General features: G+C 36.2%; 1 protein-coding gene across 32 annotated transcripts in view; it reads left to right on the top strand.

Moving 5' to 3' along the window:
- Window positions 1–18627, top strand: part of cadpsa (Ca2+-dependent activator protein for secretion a) — a 110116-nt gene that overhangs the window by 55620 nt on the left and 35869 nt on the right. For 6 of the 32 annotated variants that reach the window (XM_066697937.1, XM_066697933.1, XM_066697936.1 and 3 more), the window contains exons 10-20: window positions 293–401; window positions 2136–2348; window positions 4543–4554; window positions 8505–8641; window positions 9448–9635; window positions 10070–10237; window positions 13644–13745; window positions 14098–14161; window positions 14478–14601; window positions 16626–16694; window positions 17485–17502. In XM_066697937.1, the coding sequence (XP_066554034.1) occupies window positions 293–401; window positions 2136–2348; window positions 4543–4554; window positions 8505–8641; window positions 9448–9635; window positions 10070–10237; window positions 13644–13745; window positions 14098–14161; window positions 14478–14601; window positions 16626–16694; window positions 17485–17502 (1204 nt within the window). The remainder of the gene's footprint in view (window positions 1–292; window positions 402–2135; window positions 2349–4542; window positions 4555–8504; window positions 8642–9447; window positions 9636–10069; window positions 10238–13643; window positions 13746–14097; window positions 14162–14477; window positions 14602–16625; window positions 16695–17484; window positions 17503–18627) is intronic. The other 26 variants (XM_066697954.1, XM_066697955.1, XM_066697965.1 and 23 more) reach the window with 13 other exon arrangements.

Genomic DNA, 18627 nt, shown 5'->3' with positions numbered 1-18627 from the left:
GAGCTCGAGAAACATCAGAGCGAGGCACTGCTTCACTCTGACAGACACGGTTACCATATACTAGCCGAGTACCGTTGCCTCCTGTCTGGTTTGGAGAGCTCAGATCACGACATAGACAAATGTGCTAAATTAATAAACATACCAGCAGAGCGATCTTTACTTCCTGCGTGTGGATTTCTCTTCTTTTTCCAGCAAGTTGTGTAATGTCCTTCCCTCCGTGTCTGAAGTGTTGTTTTTGACAGCTTTCAATAAACCTGCATGCTGACATGTTGTCTCTTCTGCTCTGTTTTAGGTCAGTCAGTATACCTTTGCTATGTGCAGTTACAGGGAGAAGAAAGCCGAGCCCCAAGAGCTGTTACAGCTTGATGGATACACTGTGGACTACACGGACCCACAGCCAGGTACCAGCGCTTCCACAGAGGAGTGTCACATGAGATGACACACGCATGTTCACGGGTCAAATGTGGCATTTCAAACAACATCTGATATCTGATCCATAGTTGTAATATATACACAGGCACACACACATTTAATGATTTCGGTGAAAGCAGTAGTTTTGCTAAATAGCTAGAATTAGATCGGTAGGGCTTGACTGAATTAAAAAAACAGACCTAGAAAAACAAGAATTGAATTAGTGACTGTGTTTAAAAGGGCACAGCTATATTTGTAACTGCTTGGTTTATTGTAGCCACACAGCACGACACAATGTTGATTAAAATTGATAGCTTTCTCTTAAGTTTATATATGAAACAGCACTCGAAACCCTTTTCAATTTGTTTTTTTTATTAGGTGCATCATGTTTATTTACCTAGGGGGGAATATGATCACTTTGGGTGAATATCAGAGAAATCCACAGATTTACAAGTTACATTTAAAGAACAAATAATATATCTGCATATTTGTTCTATCTCAGATTAGCTAAGATTCAGTTTATTTGACTGGCACATATTACATAGGTATAAAAATGTCAAATGGAAATACACAGATTTCCATACAATAATAACTTAAAATAATAATAATTGCACCTTTCAGATTCTAGAAAAACATTAGAAATGTGCATCTTCCAAATTGTGACTTCGGTTCAATTAGAATAAAATACAGAATTTGTATGACTATCACGATGACTCTAACTCATAGATAAAATATCTAATAACACAGTCTAAACATGTAATCCTCTGTTAAAAATGCATTTAGGTTATATACGCCATACAAATTCAGTAATGACTTTTGTCCACTGGGTGGCGTGTGTTCTACGGACAATAACTCGGCCTACACACATCCACGGTCAGGCTGAAATCCTATCGGCAAAAATTGCATTTGTTGGATTTTTTTAATATTCAAAACAAAACAAAACAATTAAAGAAAAGCATGGAGAAGGAAGTTGTAAATATACACCAACCAGCTATCTTGTAACATATAAGTGTTATCTTATATAGTCTTGTCCTTTATGTTGCAACTAGAGAAATACTGAAATGCCCCTGCAATGCACAGTTAGACACTTGCCCCTATAGAAGGAGCTTGGTGATGACACTTTGCTATGATAAGCTGTCTAGGACTGATAGCACAGCAAAGCGCTCATTGCATAAACTAATCTGACATGCCTGCGTCCAGCTGTTGTCTCTTAGATGGTTCTTACGTAACTTTGGTAAAATACATTAATCTCAATATGGCTGAAAATTGCTACCGCATTCATATAAATCCTTGAGATGACAGTATTAATAAAGTATGCCTCCTTATGTGCCGCACAGATTGAAATCTCTTGGAATGAAAAGCGCTGGAGTGTTTGTTGAGTGACAGCAGATCCAAATCAACAGTGTCAATGGTGACAAAGCATAAGTGCAGCTGTGTGTACAAGTTAATGTTGATAATGTAACACACTTGGGTAGGATGCGCTCCGCACACATCGAAACAGAGCTGACTGGGACAAACTAGTGTTAATATCCCTTAAAAGAAGTCAGAGCTTTGTGGCCTCCTGACAAGACCTGATATCAGACCTGAATTCAGGCCCTCGGGCAATCGCGTTGAAACGCAGATGTGTCAGGGATATGGCATCAAAAGAGATAAAACAATTCACATCCAAACAGTGACAGAGCGGTGTGTTCTCCCTCAGTAATGACTCCCTCCGTATCCCACAGGTTTGGAAGGTGGCAGAGCTTTCTTCAACGCCGTGAAGGAAGGAGACACTGTGATCTTTGCCAGCGACGACGAGCAGGACCGCATTCTGTGGGTGCAGGCGATGTATCGTGCCACTGGCCAGTCGCACAAACCAGTGCCGCCCACCCAGGTTCAGAAACTCAATGCTAAGGGAGGAAATGCCCCTCAGCTGGACGCTCCCATTTCCCAGTTTTGTAAGTAACACAATATTGATTAAGCCTTTACATCTCATACTGCTGTACGCCATTCACTCGCAACATTTACCATTTTAAAACCATATACTGTGCAGTACATGCTGGCACTTTCAAAACAGCTGTCAAGCACCAAAATGAGCTTTTGACATTTCATGGGCTACCTCACTTACTTTATAACGACTTGCTTTAGCTCACTCTTTCTCAAAATGAACTGTGTTTAAAGGTGCAAAAAAACCTGTTCTTTTTATTTTTATTTTCATTTTTAAACTGGTGTTGATTAAAAACAACAACATGGGATTGCGGAAGCATCCACTCAGCGCGGTTTGAAGTGAAAGCACAAAATCATTCAGCCAGGATTCCTCGATTTAACAAGCTTAGCTTAGTTTCCCTGGGGAAGCCAAATTATTCCACAATATACATGTTTTCCAATATGTTGCTTTTAAACATTGCACCTTTAAGCAGCCTACTGAACTGATATTCAAGTAAAGGTAAGATTGTCTGAAGCAATGCAGCTACCTGTTATCATACTGTTCGTAATTGTCTATTGTTTCTCTAAATCCTGTGTTTTACTACTATATACTTTTCTAAAGACATCAGTGTGTTTTTTTTCAAAGTAGATGGTAAAACATTGCCATATCTTTATCTAAATTTCATATGGCATCTGAGCTTCTGTAGGGACTTTTACCATAATATATCACTGTGTATATTATTAAAACAATACCATAATAGATCCTGCTATTCATATCAAAATGAATGTCTTTTGGTGTGCATCCTATCAACATTGGAGTTTATATTAATTGAATGTAGTTTCATTTGCTACTTACCTAATGTCTAAACCTTTTGTTTAGAATAAATGGGTTGTAGAGAAAATATATTTTCATTATAAAATCAATTTTCTGCATATGGTTTTTGGAAATTATGAAAAATAAAAAATAAAGACGTAGAAAGAAAAACTCGAATTGGCTGCCAAATACATTGCGGTATATAATTGTTGAATATAAGATTTAGTCATAAAATTTTGTTTTGTTTTGTTTTGTTTAAAATAAATAAATAAAGATGCTGTATACATTTTGTTGAATACATTAAATGCAGGTTATTTTAGCAACAGCCAAAGCATAAACTTCTATGCAGAATCTATAAACATAAATCTATGTTGTTTGTTCATTTATTTTTGTCTAGTATATGAACATTTGACATTTTGTAATAACTTCATTCCCAAGTCCAGCAAATGCCATTCAAAGCTTACCGATTAACCGAAACACCGGCGCCTTTGCTGAAATGCCGTAATTGTTTCCTTAATGTGGCAAATTTGTGTGGCATTAGGTGGAAAAGGTGAAACAGCACTCAGAACTTTGCTGCAGAAGATTTGTTAAATACAAGCGTTGGTCCTCACACATAGCATAGAATACTGCTTTATTCCTTCATAAACATTATTGAATTATTATGATATAGATGTAACCAAATATAATAACACATGTGGACTATAGGTACCTTGTTTACTAATATTACTACACCAGTGCCTCCCATACATATAGGACTCAACAATATTTAACTTTATAGCTAATTATAAACCCAATTGTCCTTCTCAATAAAGATAAATACTTGTTGGAGTTTATATTGTATTAATCATTGAAAGGCTAAATGTTTATGAAGCCACAGAACCTGGAGGGAACAACAACCACTCTCTGTATGCATTTTCAGTATGTTTTGTTACAAAAATGTACGCTAATAAATTAGTGAAATTTTACAATGAGCATTCATGTTCAGTGATAAATGATATTCGGCTTCAGAGGTAAGTGTTTTGGCCAGTATCAGTATTTTCTCTGACTTCCCATTTATTTAACACCTAGGCATCATATATGATCATATATATATATATATATATATATATATATATATATATATATATCAAAAGTTTAATTAAATTTGTTATGGTCCTTATTTTTAATAATATAAAGTCAGATAATAACAACGAGAACAAATCATCTGCAGCACAGTGATCCACAGAAGAATGTTCAATAACGTTTATCTCATGTTGGTAGAAGTTGTGTTTTAAGTTATGTTTTCTTTTTCATGCTTTGCTTGTACCCTAGTACTTTAGCTGCTAGGTCAGGGCTCCTGTCTGCTTTCCTGAGCCTTGTTGCTAGTCTTTATGTTATTCTGGTTTGTTCCTTCTTACCCTGCTAACTTCTAGCTGGACTCAAGGGTAAGTGCTTCCCTGTAGCTGGCACAGCTCAGATAATCAACCTAGATTATCTGACATATGCAATGTGCTTTCTCTCTTCTCAAATCTCTTTCATGTTTAGAACTTGTAGACAATTATTTCTGTTAATTTCCTCAACTTAGGTTTGAAACTTAAGCTTCCATTCTTGCCAGTTAGGATGCATGTGACTTTTTATTTTTTTTATTTTTTTGCATAATTGCCTTCTCTCCATAATCGTATTGGTGTTAAAGGCTCCTCTTGGTAAAGCTGATGACTGAATGTCTCTTTTTGCCATTCAGATAAATATGAACCTATTTAATGTCACAGTAGCTCTATCACTAAATCATGGTTGTGTGGAAAAAAACACATATTTGACATTGTTTGCAAAGATCTTTGCAAGCGAATTGATTACACCCTCTGCTGTGTAAGACAAACAAATGCTTTAACGCGCCTGCCCCATATCTATAAGCCTGTTCTCTCAAAGACCATCAAAAGCAAAGCAATTGCACAGGATATCAGTTTACTCACATTATATATAGCATTAAAGCAATAAACAATGAAACAGTCAACTATAATGAATTGTTTATTATGTATACTAATTGCTTTTTTAATTTCTAAGTTATACAACAGATTTTGTTTTCTTCTAATTTATATGTTGTGGAAAAATGCATTCTTACATGATGTGCAGGAAATGACAGAAAATTACTAAAAGAAACAAAGAAAAAAGCATAATACACTGCTGTACAAAAGGGGTTAAACCTTTGAATGTATCTATTATCTTCAATTACAGCACTTTGTGAGCCAGTTTGAAACATGTCTAAAGAGTAAGTGTGTTTGAACACCAGCAATTAAATTTGAATTTCATAGCAGTGAATTTGACAACTGAGATTCGTGAAAGGTGTAGGTAATCATGTGAAATAACTGCTTTACTGTAGAGGGCTCAATTTATTTTATTTTATTTTATTTTATTTAGTTTGTTATGAGAGTTGGCAAATATGTACTTGGAGTATTCTGAATGCCAATGAGAAGGAGCAGGTGCTGCCACCCCTCCTAACCATAAAATACTCCAGTTTTCCTATAGCTGTACCTTTGGATAGCAGGTAGACCTATTTTGACACCTGTAGGCAGGGCTTTTTCTTTGGTTTGTTTGTTTGTTTTTTATGGATGCCTGACTAGGAAAATACCAATGTGATGTATTACATTTATTGGTGGAAATACAGGATTTTCTTTCCCCATCTCTTTAAGAATGACTCAATTCCGGTCTGACAGCATCATGCTATACCCATGTATTTGCACCAAAATGCATTGCTATCCTAATAGAATATTACAGTAGTGGTATGCTTTAAGTGCTCTATCTCAATCATAAAAACACTGCAACATATTTAAGTATTGTCAACTTGCAAATGCTAAAAGGAATGTGGAAAATTCAAAACAATGATTCAACCAAAAAAACACAGTTTGCATGATATTTCAAAGCACAGTGACAATCACCCTAACCTATAAAAGCATGTTTATCTATAATATCATATATCATATGCCTATATATCTATTTTAAGGAGGCAGGGGAAAGTCAAACCATTTTGGGGACCGAGGAAGGCTTTTTGATCCAAATGTCATTGACAAAACTAAATCGTATAATCAAATTACATGATCTCAAAGGAAAAAGAAGGTGATTTTAAAGGGGGATCATTTCGGTATGCGACTTATTTTACTGAGGAACAAAGGGTAGATGTTCCATGCAAGCGATTTCAACTTCTTCACTGACTTCAGACTAGAATGGACAGTAGAAAGGCTTCTGCGGTTGTTTCTTTGCTCTGAAAGGAGTGCCCTCATCTCAGAACTCCCTTTCTGAACCTCGCGTTTCTTCTCCAGTGCTCCTTGGCGAGACGCAGGGAAACCCCCTGTGTTAGAGCAAGGTGCTTCTTATTTGGTTTCATCAAAAAGGAAAACCTGTATTGTCAGCTGGCCTTGCCTGTAGCGCATTGTGCCGTGCAAAGCAAGGACCGCGGGCTGAGAGGACTCCTAACCTCTCCAGCCACTTTGATGGTACACACATAAAGGGGAGAACCAACCCTCAAAAAATAATTTGCTAAATAGCCTCAATGTTCCACTCAAGACTCTTCTAGCAAGTATCTATAAATGAATAGCTGCCATCAATCATTGTCATTTCTTTTCTTCCTTTCGCTAGATGCGGTTGACTAGTGTCATTGTTTGTTACTGTCCAAACCCCCCATCTTCTTTCTTTTAATGTCAAGCAGATATGACAAGCACACATTTAACCAGATGAGGGGGATACAAAGTCACCTTTTTTATTTGTGTTTTTTTTTTCATATGCATCATATCATTGCAAATTGTTTGGATCCTGTTAATCGTTTACCTGTGGATAGCTGGGTAGTTTACGACAGGGCTTTAACTGGAAGAGAAAAAAGACAGCTTTACAGATGTCCTTAATTCAGCGGTTAAAAAAATTAACATAAATCAATCATTTCGGTGTTTTTTTGTTTATTTCTCTGTTTTTCTTTTTTTAATCTCCATTGTTTTCCCACCAAGTGTAAGAAAAGCTGTTTGAATATATTCATGTATTGTTTTTCTCAAACATTTTCAGGTAGCTTCTATTAGATTCTCCATAAAGTGTCTGTGAAAAAGAGAGAATTAATCATTAATTTCAGTTATTTAAATTACTTATTCATATAAGTGTTTATACATTTTGAAGAGGTCTCTGGATGTTAAATAGACCATTTGGAAATAATAATAATAATAATAATAATAATAGAAAAGGGACTCTTTAGTCTTCGCATTTATACTGGCTTTACTCAAACATCTTCAAACTAATGTTGTAAGACTGGCCCCAACATGGTCTATATATCCAGGGTGAAAAGGGATAAAAAAAGAAAAGGAAAAAAGGATGTAGTAGGCAGAGCAAGGATTAAAATCAGTCTTATTTGTTCAGCATTTGTAGGGACTTCTTGTAATGGGAAGCCCACTAAATGTAATGAAAAGTGAAAATTTGTCTTTTAATTTAGTTACCCCTTGATGAACAAAGCCGCAGAGTGGGGGGCATCCACTTGACCACTCCCAGATTGTATGCACCATTTGTTTCACTGGTGGACTTAGTTGTATTTTAGCTACACAGGTTGAGATTAATTAGTTAGGCCCTAGGAGGCTGTGCCTACAGGCTTCCCTCTGAAAAGAGAAGTGTGAATGCACTCAGGGCATTAATTCATAATAAATGGCAGACTGTAACCCTTGCTGTGTCAAGTCTGTTTGTCTTTTGAGATGATTAGCAGAACAGGCACTATGTCAAACTATTTTCTCAACCAACTCCAACTATGTACAATTGCCAATGGTTACAGTAAATGCTCTTTTTTGAATTTTGGGACATTTTTTCTCTTTTTGCAAAATTTCTCTTTTTTCCATAAATCTTATCTCAGCCGATTAAGAATCAATTGTTCTTTGTTTTTTTGTTGCTTTTTTTTAGCACACGATTCATCATTTGTTAGGAAATGAATGAAATTCACCAATAGCGAATGGCAGAATCTATTGTATAAATGTAATAAAGAATGCATTGTATTTCATTTCTAAGAAGTCACAAATGTCTCCAGCAATAATTAGGAGATACACACATCCTGTTTACTTTAACATCAGGGATAATTAAACAAAATGACTCATGCATGAACTTAAGAATTACATGTCCATGTTGGTTGTATTTCATTAAAGATTTGCCAAATTGTATTTTACTCCAGTTAAGTTTTATCTTCTCTGATGAGATGCAAGTTGACAATGTACCCGTAACACGATTTGATTTGCAATAGAGTAGATAAATCACTACCGTAAGTGAAGTCTAGTTTTGAATGTTGTACTGTAGATAATCTCTCATTTACTTAAAGTCTTTCAGCTGATTGACCTTTTATTTTTCTAAATCCTGTTGTTTTCTATGTGCAATGACCAAATAGATGCAGACAGAGCTCAAAAACATGGAATGGATGAATTTATCTCAGCTAATCCCTGTAACTTTGACCACGCTTCACTTTTCGAGATGGTACAGCGACTCACATTGGACCATAGGCTTAATGACTCCTACTCTTGTCTGGTGAGTAGAAACCGAGAGACTCTTTGTGCCATTATGATATTCAACCCATATATTATTATTTTTATTATTATTTTTATTTCTTGGCAGACGCCCTTATCCAGGGCGACTTACAACATACGTGCAAAAATACAGTGAAGTACAAGGCATCAATCATTACAAAATCAATTTAGCTAAAACAGCAATTCAGAATAATACATGTTACAAATTCCAATTTACAATTTACACAAGTACAGTAAGTGACTTCCTACATCCTGGACGGTGAAAGCTAAGTGCTGTCAAGATGTAGGGTCACAGTCAAGGGCTACGGGAAAAGGAGCAAGGAGGAAAACAATCAAGAACGCGAGAAGCATAATAAAAACTGTGATATACTGATTATAAAAAATATACTGATTGTGATTATGGAACACTGTGCTATGTGGTGAGTTTGGATAGGAGGAATTCTTTGTCAAACAAGAAGCCACCAGCAAGTACTGGACATTTTGGGATCAGTGGGAGGGTACAAGTTTTTATTTGATCTGGACCTATTTTGTCAAATTATGTTGAAAATATGTATGTTCCCAGCGGATGTTTTTTCCACCTTCCCTATCAGTTTAGTAAGTATATAGTACAGAAATAAGTGCAGAAAGACTTTTTCAAAATAAAATTCCCTCTGATAAGAGATTTGCAAGAAGACATAATGCAACTATGTTGAATGTTGTCTAAAATTGTTTCAGGATTATTTTTTTTTATGGCTGTATTCTATTCAGATGGTTTTTTTTTTGGTTAACTGTGATGTTGTGTCTTAACTCTACTGTTTCTTCACACAGGGCTGGTTCAGTCCAGGCCAGGTGTTTGTTCTCGATGAGTACTGCGCCCGCAATGGCGTACGAGGTTGTCATAGACATCTATGCTACCTGAATGACTTGCTTGAAAGAGCAGAAAACGGAGCCATGATTGACCCGACTCTACTGCATTACAGCTTTGCTTTTTGTGCTTCGCACGTACATGGGAACAGGTAAATAAAAGGCCCTTGCCACTACTTCAGTGAAATAACCGTTTACATTCTTATTCAGGAAGTGCATTTAGAGTCTAAATGTTAATTTGGGCAATTAAATCAGAAGTAGCAAGAGGATTTTTTTTTGTTTAAAGTAACTGTCAAATTGGAAAACAAAAGCTGACAGACAGCACGGGGAAAACACATTCTCTAGGTTACAAATCATGTCTTTTTCCATTGCTTTATTTTTCATTTAAATCTTGCTTTTTGTGTTGAATTTATTTCTGTCTTTATGTTTCTGTTTGAAATCAGGTGTCATTTCCTGTTATTTCCTTTTACTTGTTCTTTTTATTTCTGTTCCTTACTTTTCTGTTTTGTTTTTTCTGTTTTTTTCCTGTTTTTTTCTGTGCTTATTTCATAATGTCAATAACAATCACACCATGCATAACCAAAAGTCAGAAAATGCCAGATTTACTTGGTGGGCCACATAATACAGAGGCTGAAGGGGACAAATCACAGAGCCCCTCAGTCACTGAGCCCGAGGCTAACTCAAAAAAGGATTTCAAAAAGGATTCTAAAAAAAAAAAGGATTCCAAATCTCAACAAGCCCCAGAGCCAAAAAGGTAAGAAAGATTTTTCATCTTCTACTGATAAGTCCATTTTGTTTTTGGAGATAGAGTAGCTTTGATTTGAGCAATTATTCAAATGAGTCACAAACAATATAATTATATTTCTGCCAAAAATATTTTGTTGATTCTGCGGTAACAGTCAAATCGTTTACCAATAAGCAGGCCAAGTCCTGCTGTCCCACACAGAAACACAATATTGAAATGGAAATCTCCATACCAGTCAGTTCTAATGACACACAGAGAAAGACATACACTGCATAGCTTTACTGCAATCTTTGCTCTACCTCATGCTCCTTACATCTGAATTTCTGTCTCCTTCCCATAAGTAAATCATGTTTTGTTTTTGTTATTTGTCAATAAAAAGCATGTTTGTGGTTTTTGTCATCTTTGTTTCATGTTGGGCATTCATTTTAAATTATATAAAGCTTTATAAGACGTTGATTCAAACGTTTGTCATTCTATTTGAATGGAAATTAAAAAAAAACATATTATAGCTGATTTCCAATAAACAATAACAAGATCTCTGCGAGATCTCTGTATTCTCTCCTCTGTATCTCCGCCATGTTAAGTGAAGGGCTTTCACCACCCATATGTGCTAGTTACACATTGGTTTATCCATCTAAGCTGGTGTAGCTGCTAAACAGGGTTGGCTTTTGTTAAATAAACAAGTCACTTCTAGTATGATGAGGAAGGTCAAAGAGAGACAGAGCACCATGTGGCTATCAATCTGCTGTTCCAGTGATAGACAGTGATGGAGTTGAGGTGGGTTGTCTATTTGTGTTGTGTTATTATCAGGTCAGACAGTGAGACATCAGTAGCTTGCAGTCAATGAGAGGGTGCAGGGAGAATGTGATTCAGATGTTGCAGGACAGCCTGGAGGTCAGGACTGACAGCATGACAGGCCGTCACAGAGAAGAAACTAACTAGCCGCTGTCCGAGGTCCTGCTACACTGAGCCAGGCTCGCTATCTGATCAGTGACTGAAACAAAAACTGGCGCTGCGAAAAATACATGTTTAGCCAAGTCCTAACCCCTCTGACATATCCACTAACTTAAATGCAAATAGTAAGGAAGCCGTTTTTTTTTTTTAATATTCAGATTTATGATTTTTCCTTGCACTGTGGAGGAGAGAATTTAAGTGATGTGTGCAGATGTCGACAGAAGTGCTCTTTAATGATTCGTGGTTAAATCGTTTAGGCATTTACATGATCATTTTTGTTTGATCACGGTTCCCCTGAAGCACATTTTTTGCTCTGGAAAGTTGGCAAGTCTTCTTCATTAAAACGACGCTATTAATATGTGGGATTAATAGTCAAGCGCCGAGGAAGATGAGAGGCTTTGCAAGACATGAATTGATGACTTGGTGTATAATCATTTAAGTTTTTCTTTTAGATTAAAAAGTACAAATTACAGCTTCATTTCATAAAACCTTTTACACCCCCCCCCCAAAGAAATAAACTAAAATGTCCCCCTGACACAAACAGAACCGCAATACTTGCTGTACGTAGATGTAAAATTTGACTAAAAGCCTAAAAGTAAATATTATTATTTGTGACATGGCGTACGATGGGTGATTGTGAAGAGAGTCAATTTGACAGAACTGGTGCTAACCACAGTGACAATAACTTGAAAAGCAACCGACATGACATCTTTCTCATCGTGCTGCTGAAAATGTCATCTTTGTGAAGGACAGTGAGAAAATGGTTTGCCGAAAATCTGAAAGGTGGATTCAAAAGATGCTCGTCATGTCAGATACAATATAGTCCACAGCTGTTTAAAAAAGAAAGTCCCAGATATCGTGATGTGTTTCAGCTGGCATGTCCTTCCAGACATCCATACAGCTCCAAAAATGGCTACAGCTGACCTGTAGAATGTAGTCACACTCAAGAGAACTTTAATAGGCAACACATAAACCCTATAGTTATAGAAAGAGACGTTGATGTATAGATACACACACGTCTAGCTCTGGTAAATATTCTGCAGGTGACCATTCAACACTATCACTGTAAATCTGTATCTAAGCATATACTGTTTTGACCATAATACATTTTATAAAAACATTTTTGTAGTACCAGTTATCTGACACGTCTTTTTTATTTCCAAAACCAGTCATTAGATCTAGGCCAGTTTATAAGCTGCTCATGACACAGAATTACCAAAATAAATACGATAACATTCATTATTTCTAATCATATCGCTAATGTCTGGATAACCATTTTATCTCAACGCAAGAGATAGGCAGAACACAATTAACCAACACATCGGTGTTCGGTTTTAAATGAGAAAAGAAACTTGCCAATAGATTTCTCTGCACCTTTTGCATCTAATTGTTTCCATATGCACAACCAAAGTCTGAGAAGCTCCTCGTTTTAAGACATTTCTTCTCAAAGGTCACAAAAACAAAACAGTGTAATTTGCAATTTTTTGCTGCCCTGAGGTATTGAATTGCCTGCTGTAAATAAGGGGGAAATAAAGCCAGCCAATTAACCCCTGACTGGAGGTTTATTAGAGGTTTTGTAATCCTTTGCTGGGGCTTTTGTGCTGCCTAACCATTCTGGTGCTAGGGATTTGCACAGCTTAGGTGGCACACTGAAGGAGGCCCGTAAGTAAGTGCTCAGTTTATTCAATTGAAAGAGGTTTTACAACACAGAAACAGACACTGGGAGGATAGAGACTGCACAGGCAAGCTCAAATCCCCATACATTGCTTTTCACTGACAAGACTAGTAATGATGTTTGCCTGGACTGTTGGCTCCTGAATGGATTAGGTTTTCCTACCACCCTCTTATTATGGAATTCAGGCCGGTGTAAATATGCAGGGCTTCCTTTATTGTTCTTGCGCGGCGGGGAAAGAGGGAACCCAAGACATTAGTGATATAGGTCTCTCCATTTGCACTTTACCGTCTGGAGTGAACTCAACCTACATGTGCAGTGGTTTAGGAACACCGCCAAGGTCTATATGTGACATGTAAACTGTATGTCAAAAGCCCACCTAATACAAATACAAAAGAGTAAGGTAATTGTTATGAATATTTAAGGAAATCTATATCATTCAAATATTTAGTAGGTGTAGAGGAGTGCATTATATTTCTTAAAATAAGGGGATGCATACAATACTGTTAAATCTGTGTGTGTGTGTGTGTGTGTATAGAGAGAGAGAGAGAGAGAGAGAGAGAGAGAAATATTTTATTGTTTAAGCATATACAAATATTTGAACTGTTCCCAGTCTCTTAAAAAAGTGAAGCGTGCTGTTCAGCATCAAATATGAGACGTTGACCTTAATACCCAATTTACACAAAGACCTTTCTGATTGAAGACCACTGTTTGATAGAACATGCCGCACGCCACCTCTGCTTTAGACGTTAACATCATTATATGATTTTAATTGTGGTTCCCCCCTAGGCCTGATGGAATAGGAACAGTAACCGTTGAGGAGAAAGAGCGCTTCGAGGAGATCAAAGAACGGTTGCGTTTACTTCTTGAAAACCAGATAACACATTTCAGGTATGGAAATGCATGCAAAACGTGTCGTTTGTTTTTTAGTGTGAATTTAGTACTTGTTTTGTTCTTGGAAAAGAAAAGAAAATATATAGGACTGCGGAGGGTCATGCTTCTTTTGAGTTCTTAGATGATGGGTCTGGTGAAGACAATGTATATTTTTAATTTAAGACAATGAATTCACTTTTATTTATAAAATGAACAGATGACGTATATTTGTGTAATTAAATTTTCAGTATTTTCTTGTCCTTGTAAAGCATCTACACACCATATAAAAATTACCGTTGCTGCATGATTAAGTAAGTAAAAGCAGACATTTTAATATTAGATTATTCATAATTGCTGTTTGTATGTTTAGGTATTGCTTCCCGTTTGGCCGACCTGAAGGTGCATTAAAAGCTACTCTGTCTTTACTAGAAAGGGTATGTTGTCTGTAATTTGTAATATTATATATATAATTTTTAATATATATATATATATATATATATATATTATATATATTCTTAGTTACGTTAGAAACAATTTATCCATGTCCAGAGCATAAAAACCTAACTAGATTCAGTATTGTAAAATTTTTAAATCATCAGTATAGCTTAACATGACATGAATGTTTGCTTTTTTATTTACATAGCTTCTAAACCTTCATAGAAGACATTTATAACATTGCAAACCCCTGTAGTATGGTGTTTCTAAAATGCAAAGAGATAAGTTTTAATTTGCATGTGTTTTGCCATTAAGGTTCTTATGAAGGATATAGTAACACCAGTTCCACAAGAGGAAGTGAAAACTGTTATCCGCAAATGTCTCGAACAAGCTGCATTGGTCAACTATACCCGGCTATCTGAGTATGCCAAAGTTGAAGGTAATTTGTTTTACATTACACCCCAAACAGCATGATAAATGTGCAAAGTAGACAGTGCAGAAATAACAGTTAATATCTATGGGATCCTGCTGAATAGAACAGGAACATGCAACTGTATTTAATTTATCTAAATAACAAGGAATGTAAACATGTTGTTGATATTATATTGATAGCTGTAAATTGTGCTGTTTTGTCACTTTTTATTTGTTTTATTTGATTTAATTATTTGTTTTCTTCAATGCCTTTCATATAAGCCAAGCAATATTATAAAGGGTGATGTGTGGGTGGCAGGGGGTTTACTTTTTCTTTCCAGGTGGCAATTAAACTTTGTCTTTTTTACACTTAGACTTTAGGTCCAATCAGTCTTACTAAATGTAATGGATATTTATATATTGGTATATTTCAGTGTTTTGTTCCACCTTAGAAAGCAAACACATGTATGAAATGTTGACGATTATCCCACACAATTGCTTATAACATTTTATGAGACCTTCAGTAGAGACTGTAGGTCTGAACGAGCCTTTGAGATCTGTTCCTCATGTTGCAAAATCACAGTACATGCTTTACAACAGCCCCACCTGCAGGAGTAACAATGTACTCTTCTTGGAGACCGCTGTAACAGGGAACGTGCAGATCTATTGACGTGCTCAGCTCATAAATATAGGCCCTGGAGAGATTATGTCGCCTACTCCTCCACCCCCAATTCCAATATTTCCAATTACAAGAAAACAAATCGCATAAGTGATTGTTGTGTACCAGTGATGAACACAGCAGTGGGCTGTCAATTTCTTTGAACGTGGATTGACAGGAAGGCAGTGGATGTATCTGCTTTTGTGCAGGTTTATATGTTGTTGGTCTGATTTTGTGTGTATTGACAGAGGATATTCGACTTACAATGTTTTATAATTGAAGAATGTTTGACTGTTAGCCTTACTGCAGGTTTTTTTTTTCATATAACTGTGCCTTTTATTTCAGGTCAGTTTAATTGTGGTGTAGTCCACATACACAATATTAGAGATGTGTAAGTAAAAATGCATTCAATTCCAATATATAGATCTCATATTGTACCCTAATTCCTTTTGTGCCTCAATTCCTACTGGTTTCTGGCGATCTGACCTCTTTCACATGGTGACTTGTAGGTGTGGGAATACTTTGAAGCAACAAACGTTTTTTCCAGCTCCTAGTTCAGAGAAGTACTTCATCTCTCCTCACTACCTGCTCTCTTCTGCTTCTCCTCTTTCCTTGTTTATTGGCTTCGTCACTTATTTATACGCCTTTATAAAAAGTGGCTAAGAAGCCAATATACAAAGCATGCTGGGATTGCTTACTCGGGCAACCCAACATCTTTCAGCTGCATGTGCAAGGTTTTCTTTGATAGGCATAGACTTACTCCAATGTTTAGTGCACTTTCCAATTCTATAACAAATCGGAGATCTTCAAGACACCACATGCAGTATCTGTACATGTTTGTATATGTATTCTGCATGTGAATGGTGTATGGGTATGTACGATACATACGAACACCCAAACATTGGTATCGAAATACACATTTGAAAAGAAAAAAAACTAAACAAAATGTCTGTCTATTTTAGTCAATGTCTATAAAGAAATACCTGAGGGTGCTTAAGATACTGAAGGCATACACCCTTAGTATCTTGGAGCCAAACCTAGTAAATTCTGTTTTCCTTTACTCATGATGTTTTTACCATGATTAGAGCTGCTCAAATCTGATAGAGATTTTTGGACTCCTCTTGGTCACGACCTTGACACCTGGGCATGCTGAATGGTTAAATCGAATTGTCTAAAAGCAATCCCCTGTTCTTTGATTCACTCGTCTTGTTGATCTAAAAAAAATTAAATAAATACAGATAAAAACCAACCCCTCCACCCCTCTGTAACCCCACTCCACCCCAACCAACACAACACTACTGTTCTCCTTCTGACCTAACATACAATTTTCCTCTGACCTTTAACCTCTTTACCTCTGACCTAAGCCTCTTGCATGCCCAAATCCTCTTTTATAGGGAAAAAGAGAGAAATGTATGAACATCCTGTCTTCTGCTTGGCCTCTCAAGTGATGGATTTAACCATTCGTGAGTACCTACCTCATCCTTTCCACCCCCGTCTCTCACTCTTTCTGTTTCCCATTTTTAGCCAGCAAGCCCCCAACCAACCCCAACCAACATCACTTTCTTGCTTCAAGTCTTTTTGCCTTTTGTCTGTTGCTTCTGTCTGTGAAACCAAGTGTGAGAAGTCTAATCAGTTACTGTCAACTACAAACAGGATTTACGACTGGTCCATTTGTTTGTTCTAAACATGAAATATCTGTAAGCTTTTTGCGTTAATGTTCATGTCTGTGACTTGAATGCATTTTTACTTTGCTTCTATGTATCCCTCAGTTTTTTGAACACTTGTCACTGGTACACAATACAGACAAAGAGATGACTCATTATTGTGCTGGGAACTGAGGGATTGGAAAACAGGAGCTGGGAAATAAATAAAAAAACATTCTGTGTGTATGCATATCTGAAACATTTTTAATTCGATTCATAAATGTGTCTTGTCTTTTTTAACAGCTTTTTTGTCTTTTTGTTTCTTACCTTTTTTTTCCCCTCAAGCTACCGTTATAGCATTGTTTGACTGTATATGGGACTGAAAACTGTGTTTCCATCGCTTGGCTTTGCATTTAACTTAGTAACTTCTGTTGGGGACCATAACTGATGTCCACTGGTATATAGAATAGCAAGTTGGAAGGGGTGACGGGCTTGGAGAGTTAAGGTGTCACCTGATTTAGGAACATGCCCTTTTATTCACTCTTTCATTAATTCTGGGTATCTGTTCTTGTTTCTCTTTTCTCTCTTCTTTCCTCTCTCCTTTATGTAGAAAATCAAAAGGATCCAGGTGAAATATTATGTATAACTTGTAGCCTAGTTACTTGGAAAACAGCTTTTTTTTCCAAGCTCCTTGAGAAATGCTTTCCAGCTCTGGAAATGCACAACCTCATAAGGAGTTAGTTTGTGCTGTCAGCAGTAGTGTTTAGTAGTGGCAAACAGTTCCCATAAACATGAATGTATTGTAGGGCTATTTGTATAATTATATTCATAGAGACAGTATTTCTTTAACAAAATAAAGTTAGACTTTCTAACTGTAATTAGACTTCCAAAGTTAAATAGAAACTTAACAGAGAAGTGAACTGTGGAGAATTTAACATCTAAAACTAAAAGCAATACTGTCTCTTAAGCATACATTGTAACATCTCCAATGTGTTAAAGGGCAGTTATTTCCTGGTCTGGCAAAGTCTCAAGAAAAGAGATCAATACAATTAAACAGCATCTACCATATAAACTGTAAAATGTTCCTAACCATCTCTGATATAAAACTAAACAGGAAAGTGAAAACATTTTTTTAAATATGATTTGTTTGTGTTATTTGATATATTTAATGTTTCAAGGCTTTTTGCTGTAATACATTTGAGATGATGCATTAAGTATGAGAATGTTTTGTTTTTGTTTTTGTATTTTTTTAGCTATGAAGACTTGGCTAACTAAATATTAATAATTTTAGCAGCTGTAGTTAGTTATAATTAGTCTTCATAGTTGATATTTGCCTTCCCCTGCATCAAATCAAGAATTATTCAGTGGTTTCTATGCTCTTTCTAGGTTTAAGTTGTAATCCTTTCTAAATATGTACATTGGATAATCAACTGACCCCAGACAATTTGATATTGTAATGCATAAAGGATCCACTGAATATGTCCTATACACACCCTTTGTCTTCTAAGCACACCACAAGACACACAGAGTAGTGCATACAGTACAGTACATCAGTGTTGCACATTTAGGTGTGTAGTTAATCATCTGGGCTAAAGGAAATGTTACATAATTTGTTGTTTCAAGTTTCACCTGTGAGTTTAATGGCACCCAGACTTGGGCTTCTTATGAAAATAAAATGAATAATAATGAATCAACACTGCTTGTTATAAACCAAAGATATACACCTAAATTTACTCTATAATAATTTACTTTC

The sequence above is a fragment of the Amia ocellicauda genome, chromosome 3, assembly GCF_036373705.1.
Source record: "Amia ocellicauda isolate fAmiCal2 chromosome 3, fAmiCal2.hap1, whole genome shotgun sequence".
NCBI lineage: Eukaryota > Metazoa > Chordata > Actinopteri > Amiiformes > Amiidae > Amia > Amia ocellicauda.
The sequence above is the reverse complement of the archived record's forward strand: the minus strand, read 5'-3'. Positions and strand labels throughout refer to the sequence as shown.